General features: G+C 41.1%; 1 protein-coding gene, 1 long non-coding RNA gene and 1 pseudogene across 2 annotated transcripts; all 3 read right to left on the reverse strand.

Moving 5' to 3' along the window:
- Positions 1–546: 546 nt before the first annotated feature.
- Positions 547–12,585, reverse strand: LOC119087220. The gene is made up of 3 exons (XR_005090654.1): positions 12,561–12,585; positions 6,298–6,428; positions 547–595 (listed from the first exon to the last, which is right to left on the reverse strand). It is a non-coding gene; the product is annotated as an uncharacterized LOC119087220 (long non-coding RNA).
- Positions 674–18,916, reverse strand: LOC119087219 (ryanodine receptor 3-like). Its single transcript, XM_037201918.1, has 7 exons — positions 18,821–18,916; positions 18,354–18,414; positions 14,081–14,319; positions 12,561–12,641; positions 7,658–7,739; positions 6,298–6,428; positions 674–699 (listed from the first exon to the last, which is right to left on the reverse strand). Exons 2-7 carry the CDS (start codon positions 18,395–18,397, stop codon positions 674–676), a joined length of 603 nt encoding a protein of 200 aa, XP_037057813.1. The 5' UTR covers positions 18,398–18,414; positions 18,821–18,916.
- LOC114697495 lies at positions 15,999–16,538 on the reverse strand (annotated as a pseudogene).
- Positions 18,917–21,965: the final 3,049 nt, after the last annotated feature.

The following is a 21,965-nucleotide window of genomic DNA, read 5'->3' on the forward strand; positions in this document are numbered from 1 at the left end:
ATCTACCTCCCAAGTGTTCATATTACAGGGCTGTACCAGCATACCTGGTTTGGGCACTGCTGGGGAATGGACCCAGAGCTTCACATATGCTGGCAAGTACTCTACAAACTGTGCTGAACTTCTATCCCCCAGTTCGGTGCTAAGCAAATGGGAGGTAGAAGATTAAAAAACAGAACAGCACTTGCTCAAAATCATCACACAACTACCAAGAGTTAAAAAGCCAATCTGGCTGCCTTAACCGCAGGGTCAAAGAACGAGAGAAAGGGCATTGGTACCTGCGATGCGCTTCATCCAGGAGGCCTCATCAATGCCCAGGTTGTTGTTGATGATTTTCAAGATGTTGCCCAGGATGAGGCTGAGGTGTTCAGAGGTGACCTTGGTGCAGCAGGGCCCTGTGCTGGGGGGCAGGTTCTCAGGTCCCCGCTCCCACCAGTAAGACAGGTAGTTGCAGAGCATAGGCAAGATCACTTCAATGACATGGGGCATCTCCGTATACCGGGCACCTGACTCGGCCAAGCTATTGATTTCCTTCATCAGGCCTTCCAGCTGGGGATGTCAGGACACATTTCTTCCACCTTGTCTGGCATCCCCAGAACTGACCAAGAGAGTACAGGAAGAAGAAAGACACAGTGATTCAAAGGCACAGTGATGGAGCAAAGCCTTCTTTTGGTCTTTAGATATGAATTTCCACTGCAGAGCCTTAAAGGAATGAATTTGGATAAAAGCAGCTTCAGGACTCAAGTTGTGTGTGCACAGACTTGTAGTTTCCAGGGGCCTTTCCCTAAAGGTCACACTGAAGTTAGAAACATAGAGTTAAACAAGCACCATGGAGACACTTCTGAGGAAGAGCACTTAAGACAACTTTGTGACAAACGGATTCTTGGCTATTCCTTGGCCTGCCTATCAGACCTTGGTGTGTCCACTGCAATAGAGGTGGCGTCAGGGGTAAAATAACTCCTCAACATTCAGGTGCTGGATGATAGTTCACTCACCCAGATCATTTCTGCACTGCCATAAAAGGGGAAGGAAAACATTCCATCAAACACTCCTGCAGCTGGACTAGGGACTCTAACATTTGGCATCTAGTTGAAAATACACTGAGGAAAAAAAAAATCATGGATTGATTTTCTGCCTTTACAACAGAAATGATCAATAAGCTTAGGAGACTTAATTGACTTCCTGTCAGTCATTCATTTTGTTGTTTAAGAAAGCATATTTATAGGGACTTGTGAGCTAACCCCCTTTTCTCCATTTCGAATGACTGAGGTCACTTCACTGGATAAGGACAGCCAGCATGAAATGAAATTAGAATTCAACATTATACAAAGAGGATTAGGAGATTATTAAAAAAAAAAAAGTAGAAACAACAACAAAAACGAATTATTTATCTTGTTCCCCTGCAAGATAGATGGAAGATCGTGTCTTGAGGTTCTTGACAGAACAGGCCGATAGACCTCTGGGATAGAATAGAGGACCCAGGAATAAACTCATGCAGTTACAGCCACCTACATTTTTACAAAGCTGTCAAAAAACACACGGAGAAAAGGCAGTCCTTTTAACAAATGGTGCTGGGAACACTAGTTTTCCACATGAAACTAAATTGGTGTCTGTGGTGGTTTCAATGAAATATATCCCCCATAGGCTTATGAATTTGAACACTGGGTCCCTCATTGGTGGTGCTCTTTGGGGAGGTTATGGAACCTTTAGGAGGTAGAGCCTTGCTGGAGGAAACATGTCACTGAAGGTGGGATTTGAGGGTTTATAGCCTCACTCTACTTCCTACTTGTTCTCTCTACTTCCTTTATGCAAATAAAATTTGATCATCAGCTTCCTGCCCCTGCTGGCAGGCCATGCTTCCCCTGCCATTATGGCTTCAGCCCTCTGCAGCCGTAAGCCAAAATAAACTCTTAATCCATATGTTGTTTTTGGTCATGAGAAGTAACCAATACCAACTCTCTAATCCCTGTAAAAAAGTCAATTCAAAATGGATTAAAGAGTGTAATGCCCCCTATGCTCTACTGCAGTGCTGGGTGTTGGTGAAGGATGCACCTTTCTTGCACTTTGCAGCAGAAAACATGGACAACAACCTGGAAATCCTGGGAGGTCCTCACAAGGTAATTTTACATATTCACCTTCCAAGTAAATAGTCTAGTTCTGAGCAGTCAAACTTCCCACCAGGAGCTCCATATACAGAACAATGCCAACCAATACAGAGGCAATTGACACACTTACTTGCTGTTAGAATTATAAATGAGAAAGCTCACGTGTTGTGTTTAAAAGTCACACAGATACTACATCACCATAGACACTTCTTTCTCCTACCTAAGAAGAACAAGGAATTGCTTGAGGTTGTAAAGAAATAGCCTACCTCTATCTTAGGCTTAAAAGTCATCTTATAGTAAAGACAAACTAGGTTTATTCTGTTTATGACTAAATCTGTTTTTCAAGGATTGGACTATGCCTTACCTGTAACCTTAACTATAAATGGTCCTGGTACTGCCTGTTCCAGGAATGGCAACCACGTCTTTTTTCAAAAAGTTGTTTATAACCACCTTGCAACCTTACCTTTGTTTCGAAAGGTTAGATGACCACCTATGACTATCTTGCTACAACTTCATGTTGTTACGGCTACCTTGTTATGTCCACCTTGCAGCCATGTCTTTATTTCAGGAGGTTGCGAGGACTAACTTGTTATGCTTATATTCTGCTCTGATAACCTCACCTATTTTGCTCACCAAATCCTCCATTTGGAACCTCCCTACCCTTGAGCTATAAAAGCCTTATTTTCCTCATATCCAAGGCTGACCTCTCAAACCTGCCTTAGGGGGAGACAGCCTGTGTACATAATTTTAAAAAATCTCCCTTTAATTAGTTGCTTTCTTTAATTAATTTGGCTATGATGATTTGGGTTGGTGGTCTTTCTCCTCCCATCTTTGGGATTAATAGTTGGTGCATTGGAGTCATGATAATGACCTTTAGAAATTATTTATATGTACAATAATTGGTCTTTGAATGGAACCAACATTTATGATTCAGAAGGTGTTTTGTGCTCCAAATGCCACACAATAAGCTCAGTGAACTCTGATGAAGTAGCTAACTGAAGTCAGCCTCAAATGAGTTCTGCTAGCAGCGGATACAAGAGTGTTGGTAAAGTCACTAGAACACACTGTCCTTGTAGTTCATAGATAATGGTTCTCATGGTGGGTTCCTCTCAGCTAACACATCAGCGATGCAGGACCTCAAGCCCTACTCTTAGGTCTGCTGAGTTAGAAACACCAGTGACAGTGGTGGGGCTTGGTGATCTTTGACACAATGATCCTAGAGTACTATCATGTTCTCCTAGAAGCCCTTTACCCAAAGAGCTCCTTGATGACTTACAATGGAATTGGACCTCTTTTCTCTGTGGTGGCTGATTATTCCATCAGGATGTGGAAGGTAAGCAAGGTGACTAGTGACCGGATGTTTCCGTCAACCTAATACTCTGATTAATAGGCTACATCCATGTGACTAAGGATTTCTGCCATTTTGAAAAAGTGCCACAAAACAGTATTAACCTTTTCTTAGGTATATCTTAATTCTGGATAAGAAAATGCTACAGGTTCTTAGAGTGCTGAGGCTTTTAATATAATTAACTCTACTGGCACAACACCAATCACCAATTAATAGAGATGTTCAATTGATGCAAGGCTTGATACTATAAATCAGTTCATTCATTTAAAAAACACACCATCATTTGTCAACTTAAATATCCCTTCCTCTCCTTTGCGCCTTAGGCCACCCATTTTGTAATGAATGAAGTCTGCTCTCTTATGGTCCACTAAGCTATCAGTCATTCTCCAGCTAATTCTGTGTATCCCAAAATACATATTGATGCACATATGATTTTTTAAAAAGCCACATACACACTCAGCATTCACTTTATGCTTATTTAAACCAATGGTGAAAGGCAGGAGACTAGGGTGCCAAGTCTTACAGTGTGTTACTGGTGGAGAAAGGAATTAGGTGCAAGGGAACTTTCAGTCCCCCTAAAAGGCAATGATGTCCCTAAATGACAGTCTGGGCTTAACTCAGGCTGCACATGTTTACATGCAGCATTTCTCAGAACCTGTTAAATGGGTTTCTGTCTGCCAGAAAGAGCCACTTCCCTTATCTCCCTTGCCTCTGGTGAATGGGACATCTGGTTCTCTACTGGTGAATACCTGTGGCATATATCAAAGCCTACACTAACCTCCAGTCTCCACTGTTATTCTAGTTCTAATAATTCTACCTAAATTGTTCTGGGGACCCTTTCTAGAGGCAGGATGTTCTTAGTATGTGACATAATTAGCAAGAGGGGATAAAGCTTCTGTGGTTTGGCACTCTGCACTCTAGGTTAGAAGGACAGTGGTGACAAGGTATGCGTAGGACCCCATGACAGTTTGAGAAATAATACTTGAAACAAATGGAATTGATATGAAGTGTAGCCATTCATTTGTAGTATATATCCATCATTTAAGAAAATCTTGGCTCAAGATGAGATGGATTCTAATTTAAAATGGTTTACTATGTATCTTTCTTTCTCTTAACATCAACTAGGTCTATAATTATGCAGTTTGGGCTTCAGATTTCATCTATTGGAACCCAAGATTTATTAAAGATATATATGGAAGATTTTCTATTTTAGTCTGTCATCTTGTGACAAGGCAAGACAGTATGGAGTTTCCTCCATTTTGTATTCTTGTTGAGGCCATTTTAGGTTTAACTAGAATTTGATCTTCTTGGTGGAGAATGCTGTGGAAAATTTCCCAACTCTATTGTAGGAACCTGAGATCAAGATGCTACAGCTAACTTATCTTCTGTGCAGACCTTCCTCTCCAGCTAATCACTTATCTTAGCTTCTGTTAAACTGTTTGCTTGCACAAAATTTCTCTGTGCAGCTGCCAGCAAGATATCAGGATGTTGTTTTTGCCTTTTAAATCCCTTACCTTAAACACTTGGCAATACACTTGGGTCTGATTACTGATTGTAGTCCTAGCTGGAATAAAGACTTTCAATGGGCTATAAACTGTGTCTGAGTGGTCATCTCTAGTGGGCTCCCCATAACAAGGTTTTAACTAATATCACACTGAACCCATAGGAAGACCTTTCTTTTCACTCTCCAGAAGGAGGATTACAACTTGATTTGGACTTTAATGACTATTGGATGTTTTCCAATAAATCTTTATCAAAATAGGCTATGGGCCAGAATTGTCCTATGCACATAGTTTATCAATCTCTATTATAGAATTTAGTGCATGTCAATGCTCCTGTTAACAAAGCCTTTTCCTTGTATAACTACAGTTCCTTCTGGTGCTATTCAATGTCTTATTTTCCATGATGGTAGAGAATATGTGTTCAGTATTTGAAGCATAGCCTCCTCTTGAAGAACATACTTAGGTTATTAGTGTGCATATGCCCTGTTGTGATGCCCCTCTGAATAAAACCTACTCTAAGGCAGTCATATCCCCAGGCACAGATCAGAAATGGAGACCTGGGGCAGATAAGAGACCACAAGGTCTTGAGATGGCAGGAAATTAGAATCCAACTAGACTGTCTCCTCATTGTATGAAAGAGCTATCAAAAAAGTCTCATTCAAGCTCATTTCTCCAACAAGATAGAGACATAATCTGGTCCCTAACTCTGACCCGCTGACCTACTTTTACATTGTGAGGATTAACTTTGTCAACTTGATGGGATTTAGAATCACCTGTAAGTATGCCCGTGAAGGCATTACCAGAGAAGTTTTGCCAAGGAGGAAAGACATACCCTGAATGTGGGCAGCATCATTCCATGTTCTGGGGTCTCAGAGTAAATAAAATGGAGAAAGTGTGTGGTGGTGCACACCTTTAATCCCAGCACTCGGGAGGCAGAGACAGGTGGATCTCTGTGAGTGTGAGGCCAGCCTGGTCTACGGAGTGGGTTCCAGGATAGCCAGGGTTACATAGTGAAACTCTGTCTTGACAACAAACGAACAAACGAACGAACGAACGAACAAACAAACAAACCAACGAGAAAGTGACTGGAGAATCAACTTTCATCTCTCCTCTTTCTCACTGTGGATAGAATGTGATAAGCTGCCTCATACTTTTTCCTGCATGCCTTCTCTGCCTTAAACCACAAGCCAGAATAAAATTTCTTTCCTTGTGGTGTTTTATCTGGTACAAGAAAAGTAGCTAAGAGTACACCACGTAAAACACCAGACTGCAGGACTGCTGTTCCATCCCTGCCACCTTCCTGGCTCTTCCCCTGGGTTGATGATCTCTGTGAGAAGATACTTACTAGACCGCTCCCTGGGAGTCTTGGTGTTGAAGACTGAGAGGGGATTATAGCGGTTAAGGCTAGGCTCCAGGAATGCCACTGGGATGGCAGCTGCCAGGGAAGCCAGACATTCTCCAAGAGCAGGACGTTGCCTAGAAACAAAGAAGTCCATTTAGAAGTGATGCCATCTGTATGCCGGCCCCACACACCAGTTAGGTCCCCATCTCAGGATGTCTCATACTACTTCCTTATGTTTTAATGTACTGGGCATCCTGAGGCACTGTAAAGCATGCATGTACTTTCTCTCCCAATCTTTATGCAGATATTAATGGTGAATTCATTACTTTGAACCTAGTTTGTGGTAAGATGATATGATATACTGTGGGGGCTATTATAGGACCATCATGGAAATAACAGCTTGCTGGAGAAGGAACTTGGAACCAAGAGTCAATGCCGTAAATCTGTGGAACAGATTGTCAGTTGTAGGATTCCTTCCAGTTCCCAACCTGTCCCCAAGACTGTGTGCTCGTCACCCTTCACCACTGTGACAAGAACCAACAATTTCAACAGCACCAAGAAGCTGGAATGTCAAAAGCATAGATTCTCTGAAAGTAGGTAACAAGGATTTATAGAGGTGGTAGCTTTTTTTTTTTTTTTTTTTTTTTTTTTTACAGAAGAGTAAGCCATGTTGGCCTTAACCTTTGTCTGCTAGATGGTGAAAGTCCTTTCTCACTAATATAGACCAAAGATAGAACATGTATTCTATACAGAACCCTGATACAATGCAATTCAAAAAGCCGGATCTTTCCAAACTAATCATAAAGAATAGCTTCAACCTGCAGCTTTGTTAGAGTAAGAGATGCATTTGAGTTGAACTTTAAAAATGTAATCCAAACTGTTTCTGAATAAAATGACTGGATAAGGCCATTGGAGTAGACTTGGAGTCTGCAGGGCAGCCTGAGGAAGTACAGAATGGCCCTGCTTGAGATGCAAGACTAATGTGCTGACTAGAGGGAGGAGAAAGGCAGAGGGTGGCTGAGTGGGCATAAAGCTTTGGATTCACTGGAAAAAACCCATTCAGGCTTCACTCAGTTACTAAACTGATTTTAAAAGGGATGTTTTAAACTACTCTGAAGAATAACTAATAGAAGTAAATTTTTCCCCTTTATCGTCTCAGGCTTGGCTTCTATGAAATGGACCTCTTATTTGCTATGAAGTATGTAAGAAGATAATTTTCAAATCCTTCCTGAAGGTCAGGTCCTCAGTCAGACCATCACCTCCTAGCTGATGCACATCTTTGTCCTCCAGAGAAAGGTTTGGCTGTCAGAATCCTTCTGGCCCTCTCCCCTAATCCAGGTAGGCTTCACAGACAGAGCAGTACCTCGGGCCAAACCGAGACCCGTGCCTGTGTACCAATGCTGCCTGTGTCTCCTCTGGAGATGTGTCAGTGGGAAGAGGGAGAGCTGTGCAAGCCACCGAGATTAAGGCCCCTTTTCTGAGCATCCTCTAGTCAGGCCCATTTTCCTCAATTGTTCTCAGCACCCCATCTTTCTTATTTGCCCTTTTCGCCAAGTTCAAGAGGACAGTCCAGCCTGAGGAGACCATCACTTCAGATCTGAAATGGCAGTACCTCAGAGGACAAGGAGGTAAAATGAGAAAGAGTCCACGAAGGGTCATTTCACAGTGTGTACCAGCAGAGTAGTCAATAAGAAGTTACAGGATGTCTCTTCTGTATTGCTTTCAAAGAAGAGAATAAGGAAGAATGATGGGGAAAGGGATGTCACAGGGGGAAACATAGGTGGAAGAGAATCTGGGAGACACTTGGGTATGAAATGATCAGACACAATCCCAAGTCTGAGGGCAAATTTTAGTTATACTGGGAAGTGGTACCAAACTCGTGGCTTCTCCACTTGCTCTGTGGTTTTACTGAAATTGAAGTTATGAGCTCATGATCGTGTGTATTTGGAAAGTTAGGCAGCTATAAAGGTAAGTCTTAGGGGGAGAAAAGAGTTGAAAAATCCCAGTTGTATAGGGCTGCAGTGATGGGGACATGGCCCTGTCCTCTCTGATATTAATTACTGAACAATCTGAGTCACACCAACTTCTCAACAGGGCATTCTCTAGTCAGGAGCACATGCGGATGCTAATTAGCTGTTCATCCAAGAGAGATAAATAAGAGCTCTCCTGGCCCAGCTGCTGCTAACACAGTAAAACCCAGAAGTCTGACAATTAATACTTCTGGTTGTGAAATGTCAGAGAGAATGACCTGGGGCCTCCAGACCCACGGAGTGATGGAGCTAGGCATAGACTTCTCCAGTCATTAGTGTCCCCAGGGGCAATGTAGGTGTGGGCAAAGCTTGTAGGTGTGGGCAAAGCTTCCAGGCAGGGTATGGGCTGCATAGTTATCTCCATAGCAACAAAAGTGAAAGAAAGAGAAAGAGTTTGTGTGTGTGTGTGTGTGTGGTGTGTGTGTGTTGTGTGTGTGAGAGAGAGAGAGAGAGAGAGAGAGAGAGAGAGAGAGGACTTGTAGTTTATCATTGGAAGCTACTTGTTTTTTTTTTAACCTTTACTGCCAAGTAGAGTATTTTTCACATGATAGGTAAGTCAAGGGTGGCTGATTGGAAAGGTTTCAATATGTATTTCAGTATATTACTTCCCAATTTCCCAACTATGAGGATTTCTTTGTCAATATCTTAACTATATTTACACGATGCAGTGACAGCAAGTCTCTCAAATGCCTATTGTCAGGGACACAGACAAAGAAATCACAGTATATTAATAATACTGTGGTTTGAATGAAATAGCCCCAATAGGCTCTCTCTTTTTGTGTTTTTGCTCCTATTTCTGTGTTTTGTTCCTGTTTCTCTCATGGCCAGGTCCAGTCTGCTGGCCATGATTACTCTGCTACTTTTTCTGTCTTCTCTGGACTCTGCTAGATGCATCTGGTTGTTCTCTCTCATATCTACAAGAAAAACCTTCCCTTTAACCATAGCATGGAGCATTCATGACATCAGTTTATACAAAGGTAGTAGAGAAATGCTGGTTTTATTACATGTTTCTCCATAAAACTCAAAATTTAGGAAATTGAAAGGAGTCTGGATCTGAGCTGAAATTATAATATGTATCATAACCCAAAACCATAAAGTAACTACCAAATCAAGTGAGGGTACAGAGATTAAAAACACACTCTCCAGATGGGTCCTTAGAGATGACACTGACTGCTCTTTGAGGAGACCTGGATTTGATTCTCAGCATGCACATGGCTGTGATAATCATTTGTAACTTCAATTTGAGAGCATCATTTGAGAGCATCTGACATCTTCTTCTGACCTGTGGTACCAGGCATGTATGTGGTACACAGACATATATTCAGACAACACTCACATCTGTGAAATAAATAAATGAATTTAAAAACCAACCACAGTAATAAAAAACTCCCAAAATCTACTTTCTAGATTAGAAGAGTGTGAGGAGGTCTTTGGAAGTAAATACAGGAGTTAGAAGTGCTTGAAATAGTGAGCATTTAGGGTATGTGAAGGCCATGGAGGACCTGGTGGACAATATGTACACGGGGAGCTTCCATCTTGCAGAGTAAGAGCTGGGGCTGAGGACGGTAATGTGCCTGCCATCCCTGTCATCCGTACCCAGACTGGAGAAACTGCAGGGGTACAATGGCGTGGGAGGATGAACAGGAACTTGTCTTATAGCTGCAGCCCTAAATTCCCAGAGGATGAACATGTATTAATCTCTCAGAAAGTTCCTGACTTCATGTGTGCAGAGTTTCACCTGCTCCTCACTCAGCTTAGCCAGGACTTGAATGGGATGTTTGCACAGGGTAAAGGAAACGGCAGACTTGAACTTGACAACGTTCTGTACTATTGGGTTCTGTTTTGTAAATTAGCATGCCTTTCACAATTAAAAACTAAGAAAACGAGACAGACAATACCCTTTAGCTGTGCCAGCAGCACGCTTCTGGGATTCTAAGTCTCTAGTTTTTCAGTTGTTGAATCTCTTTAGTCTATTCCTGGCTAGCTAGTCTTATGCAGATGTAGAATTAAAATACAACACACATTCCCAGTCCTGTAGTTGAGCAGTAACTCTGCAATGAACAGTGAAATAAAGTTACAAAAGCCATAGAGGAACAAATCTTTCTGGTCTGACATTTTAGAGTTGACCTTTTGTTTACTTTTTTTTTTTTTCAAAAGAAAAATGTAGAAATTTGTACAAAAAAATTATATAAGGTTCTTGGTGTCCATGTGCCCTCTCTCTCTCCCTCTCCGTCCCCCTCTCTTTAATTGAGATATCTCCCTAAGTGAAATTCTGTGTTAATTGGGAAAATCATTGTATTGATTCTATTGGTTAAAATACATGTTTAAAATTTTTCATCTCAGGGTTGCAGAGATGGTTCAGTGGTTAAGAGTACTGGCTGTTCTTCCAGAGAACCTGGGTTTGATTCCAACCACCACATGGTGGCTCACAAGAATCTGTAATTCCAGTTCTAGGGAATCAATAAGCTAGGATGTGGTGACACACATTTAATTCCAGCACTCAGGAGGCAGAGGCAGTTGGAATCTCTTGAGTTGAGGCAGCCTGGGACTACATACAGAGTGAGTTTCAGGACATCCAGGAGGACTAACAAGATAAACCCTGTCTTGAAACACACACACACGCACACACACACACACACCTCAATATATATCAATACATGCGTATATACACACATGTATATGTATATATATGACAAAACTATTTCTCCATATTTTATGGAAAGCCAGGTAAATGTAAAGACATAATCAAAAGCATATTTAATCATTAGTTCTTCAATTAGCTTCGTGAACCCTGAAAGCCATTTGGAAACTGTGGTTGTGATGAAATAGACTTGTTTTCAATTTATCTCTAAGCCAGATTTCAATCCACTAGTTTAGCTCTTAAGTTCTTTAAGGGGATAAATTCTCATTTTGTTTGAATGACACTGTTTTAATATATGTGTGTTTCATTATGAAATGGGGTCAGATTTAGGGTGTTTGATACAAGCTTCATATATAGGTTCATGATAAGTAGATCCCAAGGAGTGTTCAGAATAAATTACTTGGAACAGATCAAATTCTTCCAGGCTTGCTTATTTGATAGGTGAAAAGGGAAACAGTCCTTCAAGGATAAAAAGCTAAGTCCAGAAGTTTTATCCTTCTGATTTTACCCCTGGTAAATAAATAGAACAACGCAACACTGTATCTGACTTTGAAAGCTAGGGGTCGCTAAAGCTTCCATTGCCACAGGCAGATTACAGAGGCAAAATTAGAACCTAAAATATCTACAGATAAGCTTGCTCAGACTCAAGATTATCAGATAGCTTTTCTGGTGCCAAACTGTGCATTGTTTAAAACTGTAGCTAATCTGACAGTTGAGAATGGTAAAGGTCCAAGGGTGTATCACACAGAGACTCATTAAACACTAAAGCAACTGCCTTAGGTCCCCGAGTGTCTCAGCAAGCTCTAACCACAGGAACTCTGGAAGCTAGTCAGAAACTGTGATAATGAAGTAGACATGCTTTCAACATTTTTTTTGGCTACCAGCATAAAATTTTGCAGGATTTTATAGCTCCTGTAGCCATATATATTCAGTAGCTTTCTCCACAGAAGCCTTTGATCTGATTAACCTCATTATGATTCTTTACATTGCTACAAAATTTTCATAACTCAGCTGTAAGCTACCACTTCTGATCAGTGAATATTTATGTTTGGCTGGACTGAAAAACAGATGTTAAGTGTTTTTTTATTTTAGTATAAGGGGTGGGGGAAAATAAATTTTTACTTAATATTTTATTAATCTTTAAGAATTTTATATGTGCATTCATCATTTTCCTACTTCTCTTCTTTCCTCTAAACCCATATGCCCTTTCTTGCCCTCTTTCAAATTCATGGACTTTTTTAATAATTGCTGTTACACATGTGTGTGTGTTCTCAAACATAAATTAAAAACTCTCAGTTCTCAGTCTGCATAATGTTACTTGTATACATGTTTTTAGGGTTGACTGTTTAGTACTGAATAACCAATAGGTGTGCTCTTCCCAGGGAAAGACTATTTCTCCTGTTCTTGGCATCCTTGGCTGCCTGTAGTTCTTTGGGTAGGGCTTAGGATTCCTGGCTATCCTAAGTTCACATTTGCATGTTTATTGTTGTCCTTGTTCAGCACATGTTTAGGCAGAAGGTAATGCCCCCTCCCCAACAATATTTTTCTGAGCCACATGTTTTAACTGAAAAAACAAGCAAGCAAAAATTAATTACCTTTCAACATAGATGTTTTTCCAGTCCCAAGGGAATAGAGGCTGCACAGAATGTGGTAGCATGAAATCTGCACATCACTCACTGAAACAAAGAAGAGAGGTCATAAGCAAATATCAACCCCAGCTCCATCTCCAATACATGGAAAAGCCCATGAAGAAAAATATTAAGGCAGGCATCAGTCAAGAGCAGACGACTCTCTCTCCTTTCCCTCCTCCTGCCTCTGTAAACTCATGAAATACTCATCAAACCAGACACTCTTTTGTTAGCTGCTGGGAAACACTGATAGGAACATGTGCTCCACCAAAGCTCCCAGGTCATTTGCAGAGCTGCTGATCAAGATCACAAAGCTCCTTGGAGAAAGGAATCATTTGGCCAATGGCACCTCCATAATATCCAATAAAGGAAGACTATATTCAAAATTTACCAAGGTGATATTGTCTTCCTTTGGATCAAAGGATGAATAAAACTTGAAGCTTCCATGTCATGTTTGATCATTTCCTAAGAAGGTCCATACAACTGCCATGCTTATTCAGAAAGGGAAGGAGAGAGGAAAAGAGGAAAGGGAGAGTGAGAGCGAGAGTGAGAGCCAGAGAGAGAGAGAGAGAGAGAGAAGAGAGAGAGAGAGAGAGAGAGAGAGAGAGAAGAGGAAGGAAGGAAGGAAGAAAGGAAGAGAGGGAAGGGTGGAGAGAGAGAGCAAGTTCTCAAATTTGCTTATTTAAAATTTTTCTGCTGTATTTAAAAAAAACTAGCCAAATAGTGTCATGATCTTCCCTTATTTTCTAAGGGAAGGGAGTTCTAAAGGAACACAAAGAATGTCATCAGCAGGCATCATACCCCCAGACACATCTAGACGTCATTTTATGGCTAGGACTACTTCAACAAAACCAGAACTAATTTAATATTTTATTTTCTAACCAAGGAACTGCCTTGTTTCTATGACATAAAACTCCGACCTAGTGGGACTAACTGATGGAAGACACAGTTTGACAACTGACTAAATTAAATCATATGGCAGTGTTTAAGCAATACTGAAGCTTGATGACATAACAGAAACATGGTGGGGATGGGGGTGGGGTGGGGCTGGACACACTGCTAAGTACAAAGCAAAATAAAACCAACTGCAAGTTGAAAAAAGATGAGATTTTAGCCTTTCCTTTGCTCCTGGTACCAACGAGTAAATTAACATGGAGCACAGTGTCTGGAAACCCTGGTAGCAGAATCTGAGGCTCATTGCTCAGATAACCTTTTCAAATTAAATGGAAGCATAATAGCTGGTAGCTAGAAAAGCAGGTGGGAAACTGGTTCATAATGCAATTGAAAAAAGATGAATGTTCTATACTCAAATTAAGGGATTTTTTTTCCTTTTTCAAGAGTCTATCACTTCATTTTTTTTTTAAATCTAAGAAAAGTATGGGACATCTGCCTTTCTACTCTGCCCTCAAGGTCAACATAAGTGAGTGGGTCTCACATCTGTCTGTGGCAGTGCATAGACATTGATGACAAACAGCAGTAGGACTCACAGAGTAGATCCACCCCAAACTGATGCTGAGCGATGTGCTCAAAGATGGATGTCAGGATGGGAAGCAGAGCCACTGTGGTGTAGTTAATATTCTGAGAAACACCTTTGATCTGCGTTCTGGAATGGGTAAACTTCCCCAGCTTCAGGTTTTCTGAAGTCTTCTCTAAGTCTTCTGCTGCATTTTCAAAGAATGAGCGCAACCCAGCTTTCACCAGCTCTGAGCCTGACTTCATGACGGTCCTGTAAGGACACAAAAGTCAAAGGCAGGGGCACAACTGGATCGTGGAATCAACCTCCCCTTACATGGTGGTGACTTGTGGGCAAACTGGGCAGACAGTGGGTACTCTGGTCACCAGACGAGAATGTGTCAGGTGTACTGGAGATGTCTGTTTCCACCTGGAAAAGAAACCTGTACTACATGGTTCTCTGGTTAGTGACTGAATGATGGGATTAGCTTGTGGGGCTCATCGCTGAACTCCTCAGGACACATAGAGATGGATGAAACCGGTCTTAGTTCCTCTGTGAGCTAAATGCTGCCACTGCCTAGTCTTCTGTTACTGTCTAATGAAAGGACAGGAGTGAGCCTTTTCCACAATTCACTTGGGATCAAGATCCTTTATGTGTAGTATGTAGGAGGAGGAGAATGGGGAAGAGAGGAGAGAAGTTGCTTGAAGGCTGCATTCCTTTTAGTCTGCAGAGCAGTCCTAGATTGGAGGAGAAGAGAGAAAAGGGAGAGCCAGTCCTTTATAAGGCCAGCTTTATCAGGTCGCTGAGGCAAAGGACATTGACACACGCCCTGAGAACTTAAGAAGCTAAGAGCAGCTAATTTCTTCCCTCAGAACTATTTCATAAAATGTAGAATTGGAATAAAACCTATAAGCATAAGTATAATCTTCCACATTTCAACATCTTCTTCAGAAAATGATGACAGAATTGCTTCAAGGGAAGATGCTCTTTATCTTCAAAGTTTTCTTGGTAATTATCAAACATACTAGGACAGTAAAGGCTATCAGCTAAGTTTGCTCTAATTTCTTTTTTTCAGATATATATTTTTTTCATTTGTCAATAAGAAAGCAGGTTTATACCAGATTTCTATTTCAGTTGTCTTTAACTCACATTCTTTTCTGACATATAGTCATATGAATTTGAGGTCACTTTTCTGAAAATGCACTAAAATTACTTATACTTGCCTGTAACTTTTTAAAATGATAAGGAACACTACAAATATACCACTATTAAAGCATACCTTTTTTAAAAAGAGGCAAAGTGGCTCAAACAGGAACAAAGCTCAAAAACACTAGACAAAAACCAAGTAAGAATAAAAATGCTCATTTTACCCATCTGTTGTTCCCATCTACACTGTGTAGCCCAGGATAGCCTGCTGGAATTGTGGGCCTGCATTATCACATCCAGCTTCTCCTCTCTTTCAAATATTTGAATGTCTTCAGTGTGTCTGAGTTTAAACTCTTCCAATGTTAATATGGATGGAATTATTGTCACAAAAGTTTAGGATAGAGAGGTGAGGTATAAGGCGAGCAAATGGCACCACTGGATGCCTGTCATGCACATACTCTAGTTAGACCAGACTATCAGACTGGGTGGGCTTAGAGGCTGACCTTGACCTTGTAGGCCATTCTTACTTATTGGGTTCTATTTTGTTTCATATTTTTTTATTCACTATTTTATAATTAGGGCAAAAGTGAGAGAGGTTCAATTAGTCTAAGAAGGCTTAGCCACACCTCAAACTGTCTTACTCCAATATTTTTATCCTTCTGAACATATATCTAATTTTCACCTGCAGTTATTTTAGAGATACACAGTAAGTCAGCTGAAAAGTTACGTGGGACATGGGGCTAAGGACTGCCACCACCCTTGGGCATGGCTCTGGTGAGTTGCTCAATGGTGGTGGGCAGGACCATCTAGTGAGTCTTCTCCAAGAAGGCCTTGCAGCACCTGAGGCATTGCTGGTCTCCCAGTTCGAAGTCAGAGTCATTGCCATAATAGGGATCTTTAATAATGAGATTTCTGTGGATCATAGCTCCCAAGTGGCTCAATTTTATCTCTGCAGTTTTAACTTGATTACTTTTTCTATTCAAATCTCTCAGATTTCTTTTATCCATACATATAATCGAATGTTGCAAAGTCTTCTCTTGTAATCTGCCATGCAATGTGATTCATGGGGATGCCATGTTTTCTCATACAGCCCTGCCCGTGAAAGCCAGGGAGGTTCCCCACTTCATAGGTGGATGAAGCTGCACTGTCTATCCTCCAATTATCTGAAACATTTTTATCAGTTGCCAATTTTCTGAACATTGCTTCTGCAATGGGTGACAGGCAAATGTTACCAAGAATAACACTGACTTGTACCCAGCCTCTGCCATCTTTTGGTACAGACCCTGGCCACTCTAATTTCTTATAAACACCCTTGCCTACAACTTGAAGACTAGAGACCTCCTGTAATGACCTGCACCCTTTCCCTTTTGCATGGGTATGCTGTGTGGTGTGGTGGTTGATGTTGGGTATCTTTCTTGATCACTTTCCATCTTACATATTGAAGCAAGGTCTCTTATTTGAACCCAGAGCTCAGTAATTTGGTTAGTCTAGCTAGCCAGCTTGCTCTGAGTATCCTGTATCTTCATGAGTGCTGATGAGTCACTACAACCCTAGACATTTATGTGGGTCCTGGGGTATTGAACTCCTGCCTTCATTCTTGGAGGGCAAGCGCTTCTACCCATTGAGCCTCTGTAGCCCTTATTATTTTTCATGGCCTTCAATTGTCACAGATTGCCATCTTTGCGTCACTCTCTTTAGAAGGTGGTTCTCTTTTGCATTGATCTTGAAGGCATGTCCTCTTCCTGATTCTGATAATGACCTTATTATTTAGTTTTTTTTTTGAGACAAAGTCTCACTATATAGCCTTTGCTTCTTGAATACTGAGATTAGAGGCATGTGCCACCACATCCAGCATAAGGACTTTTCTTAATAAGCGTGTTCAAAAGAACTCCTATTGGGTCTTTTTTACTATTTCTTTCTTTGAAAATATCATGTATGTTAATATTACCAGAATTATGTATTTTCTAAAAAAATAAAATTTCCTTTCCTGTTCAGCCATCTTTTCTATATCTTTTATTTTTATCAAACAGGGTTTTTTCTTCTATTTCTTTTATTTTTTTTATTTTACAATACTATTCAGTTCTACATAATAGCCACAGATTCCCTTGTTCTCTCCCTTCCTGCCCCCCTCCCCTTCTCCCCAGCCCACTCCCCATTCCCACCTCCTCCACATCAAGGTCTCCCCCAAGGACTGGGATCGACCTGATAGACTCAGTCCAGGCAGGTCCAGTCCCCTCCTCCCAGACTGAGCCAAGCGTCCCTGCATAAGTCCCAGGTTTCAAACAGCTAACTCATGCAATGAGCCCAGGACCTGGTACCACTGCCTAGATGCCTCCCAAACAGATCAAGCCAATCGACTGTCTCACCTATTCAGAGGGCCTGATCCAGTTGGGGGCCCCTCAGCCTTTGGTTCATAGTTCATGTGTTTCCATTCATTTGGTTATTTGTCCCTGTGCTTTATCCAGCCTTGGTTTCAACAATTCTCGCTCATATAAACCCTCCTCTTTCTCACAAATAGGGTTTTACTATAAATCCAAGGCTAGTTTTAAACTTGGCATCCTTTTGACTGTCTTCTACATGCTAAGAATATAGACATATATTACTTCACCAGCTAGCTGATGTATTTTGATTATTATATTTATTTATTTATGCATATGTATGTGTGTAGGTGTATAGGCCAGAGGACGATTTCTAGTAGTTAATTTTCTCCTTCTACTATATGAGTCACAGTAAGTCAACCCTAGGCATCAGTGCTTTTATCTGCTGGACTCTTTCCCTGGCTTCCTGTATTATCCTTTTGAAGTCAGATATCCCTACATTTTCCTGGCCACGTTGAACTCAAAATGATATTGTTCATTTCTCAGGATGATGAGGGTTTCACCACCTACCAGATATCTCTACTTGTGCGTGCGTGCATGCATGCATGTACAATTAGGTACAAACTGAATGTTGCTATGTTATACATTTTACCTTCTGACAAATGAACTCAGTAAGAGAAAGTAAGAACTGATCAGTTGTTTTAGATTTAAGATGGTTTCATGACAATAGGTCTGTACTGTGGGCATGAGAAGCAGACTGTTGACTTCTAAGGCCCTCTTTGCCTATTGGGGAGCCAGAGAGGTAGTCATAAGGAAGGACTGGAGAGAAAGCATCAGACTTACCTTGTGTCAAGTGTCTGAGCTAAGATGTGAAGGCAGCTCACCATTGTAGTTGAATCACTCCCTAGAATAAAAAACATCACCTGTGACTCTCCAAACCCAGCCTGGCTTTTAAATGCAGCCTTCTTAATATGCATCAGACATACCCCAGTATAATTAACCAGCAACACACAAAGTGCCAGGTCTGTGTTCAGGAACCAGGCATTTATCTCTAGTCTGACACAGCCTCTGCTTCATGATGGATGTCAGGGGCAGAGCTTAAAACATTCATTGGTGTGGAAAATGTGAGCTGTTTAAAGGGGTAGAGAGGTCATTAATCATGCTTCATACCAATTTTCTATGGAGAATTTAGGTGACACCTCAGTCCCAAGGTGCAGGTTTTCTAAGGGAGCCATAAATGAAGGCAAAATGGAAGCTCAAGATAATTACAGGAAGGCTTGCTGCCTTCAGCAACACATCCCTTCACTTACCGAAGAGGGAGATCCTGTGTCTCACGAGAGCAGCCAGCTTGCAGAACAGGCTAAAGCAGAAAAGGTTGCAATTCAGAAAGCCACAGAGACTCAAGAAGTGATTTTTACCCTGTTCTTCCAGCCCTCACATGTGAAACAGCACATAGACTGGAACTTTAGGGAGATGCGCCATGTCCTCTGGAAGAGTCTCTGGAACCACACTTAGGGAAATCACGTGGTTCATACTATACTGTTTTTGTGAAAAATCATGAATGTTCCTTGTAGGCAACTCCACCCTACTAAAAAAATCCCTCTGTAACAAGAAGTGTTATATAATACTATTTTAAGGTGTATTACTGTTGTTTATGTTACATTTGTTTAACTCTGTGAAGCTGTGTTACACATTAGACCATCTAAAACACCTGATGGTCTAATAAAGAGCTGAATGGTCAATATCAAGGCAGAAGAAAGGATAGGCAGGGCTGGCAGGCAGACAGAATAAAATCTGGGAAGAAAAAGAAGTAGCCAGAGAAGGAGGAGGATATCAAGGGCCAGCCACTCAGCTACACAGCCAGCCATGGAGTAAGAGTGAAAGTAAGATTACAGAAGAAAAGGAAAAAGCCCAGAGGCAAAAGGTAGAAGGGATAATTTAAGTTAAGAAAAGCTAGAAACAAGCCAAGCTAAAGCTGGGCATTTACAATTAAAAACAAGCCTCCATGTGTGATTTATTTGGAAGCTGGGTGGTGCCCCCGCCAACAGAGCAAAAACAACCAACAACAGAGAAGAGTACTTGGCAGTGGCCCTGTGTAAACTTTCCTTGGTGCTAGGTACCATGTGTTGAAATGTGCATTCATGTAATGTGGAGAAAAGAAGATGAGGACCCTAAAAGGCACTTTGCTTCTCTATCATTGCAATGAATTGTAAATCATTTTGCTGCCTTCAAGTGGAGTGTAAAGCTTTAGTTGGAAGGTGGAAAAAAAGTGTCAGGATTAGAAAAAATGTAATGGTTAGAGTTGGGAGTAGGAGTCTTTGAAATATAAAAACATTTTAAGAAGTATATTTTTCGAAGCTACAGGATCTTTATGATACAAGACAATAACAGGATGTCCAAGAGGAGTCCCAGTGAGGGCCCAGTATTGAGTGAGTAACAGAAGCCAGAGGCCTCGAACCAGACCAATGACTCATTGCAATGAACACTTACAAGTAAAGACTAAAGGGTACACTGTGTGACTCACTGGGCCACACTACAGTTTCTACACTGAAATTTTTAAATTTTTTTTCTTTTTTTAAAAAAATTTTACTTTTAAGTTTGGTTTTGGAGGGAGGTTGCTAGGTCAGAGGGCAGAAGTGAGCAGATGGGAAGATGAGTAGAATCAGGATGCATGATGGGAAATACACAAAGAATCAATAAAAAGTTAAAAAAAAGGTCCATTCTTGCTGTTATCTTTTGCTAGTCTATATTCTGCCCTAGTTGGGTCCTTAGGAACTTGGAAGCAATTATTATTATTATTATTATTATTATTATTATTATTATTATTATTACAATTACTGCTGTTGTTTGTATTTCTGACTCCTCGCTATGCTTCACTTATACTTTACACCATGGAGACCCTTGAAGGCTGACTATACTTCAGTTGTAGTCGAGAAGGCCTTGTGTAGTTAAGAAGGAGCCCTGTAGATGTTTCTGAGTATGTTGCCAATTGATCCCACCCAGGGGTACTGTGGCTGATACTTTTTGGAGGAGAGTATTTTGAACTCTGACATTTGGTACTAGCATGGCTTGATAAGAACTTGTATTCCCTTCAGGAAGTGGGGGACAGAAAGAGGGCCAATAGAGAAAGCAGGGATAAGACAGTGGTGCAGACCATGAAGCTCTACAATGAGACTCAGCTGGAGTCATGAGCTCACAGTCATAACTTGTCATGGAGATCTTTGCCTCTCACAGGACAGAAGTCTCCTTAGGACTACTCAAACAGAGAAGAAATGCATCCCTAGTGTTGGTTGATAAAACCCCATCAATTTAAGGGTGAGAACCTGTCAGTTAATATCCTGGATTTTTTCTGGGCTATCTTGGAAAATTACATCCAATGTCACCATTGATGAGTGAAAATAAGTCAGAATCTCCCTGGTGTAGAGCTTAAGAGAATTCATAGTCAATGGAAACTTGGCAGCTAATGTGAAACTAATACGGGCTCCTGTTTTTTTGATGTGAATTCATGGAGCTGGATGGGAAGAAAGCATTGAAGAGTGCAGCCTGTATTGTTGATGGCTTAGTTCTGTGCTTGGCCTGTGAATAACTAGGCTGTCTTGGTGAAGATCCTTCAATGCTCTCTGCTCTGGGTTGGCTTTCTCATCTGTAACCAAACAGTTCTTTTACAAATGTTGAAGAACAACTCAGAAATTTGAAAACACTTCAAGTGGATGAACACACATTTTGTAGAAATTGAAAACAAATGTTTTTTTCTACCTGAAGCACATGGTTGGGCTATTAGGATTAGATACTGAAAGTGGCTCCTCTCACTGTCAAATGTTAGAAGTGGGGCTGGAGAGATGGCTCAGCAGTTAAGAGCACTGATTGTTCTTCCAGAGGACCCAGGTTCAATTCCCAGCACCCACATGATAGCTCACAACTGTCTGTAACTCCAAGATCTGACACCCTCACAGATATACATGCAGGCAAAACACTAGTGTACGTAAAATAAAAATAAATAAATAATTAAAAAGAAGAAATCAGAAATGTTTTCTCAGACTTGCAAAAGCCAGCACCTGAAATTTCAAAAAGTTGTTGCAGTCTCTCAAGAGTCTATGATTTAAATTAAAGAATTACTGTAGGGTTAGTTTCTGCCAACTTGATGCAAACAGAGATGTGTCTGGAAAGGGGGAATCTTAAGTGATAAAATGACCCCATAAGATGGGCCTATAGGCAACTCTGTAGGGTATTTTCTTGACTAATGATTGACATGGAAGCATGATATGTGGGTTCCATTCCTGGGTGGGTGATCCTGAAGGTATAAGAAAGCAGACTGAGCTAGCCATGAAGAGCAAGCCAAAAGCAGCACTCCTCCATGGCCTCTGCTTCAGTTCCTGCCCCTAGGTTCCTGCCTTGAGTTCTTGTCCTGACTTCCCTGGGTGATGGACTGTAGATGGGAAATGTAGAATGGAATAA

This window comes from Peromyscus leucopus, unplaced genomic scaffold, assembly GCF_004664715.2.
Source record: "Peromyscus leucopus breed LL Stock unplaced genomic scaffold, UCI_PerLeu_2.1 scaffold_350, whole genome shotgun sequence".
NCBI classification, from domain to species: Eukaryota; Metazoa; Chordata; class Mammalia; order Rodentia; family Cricetidae; genus Peromyscus; species Peromyscus leucopus.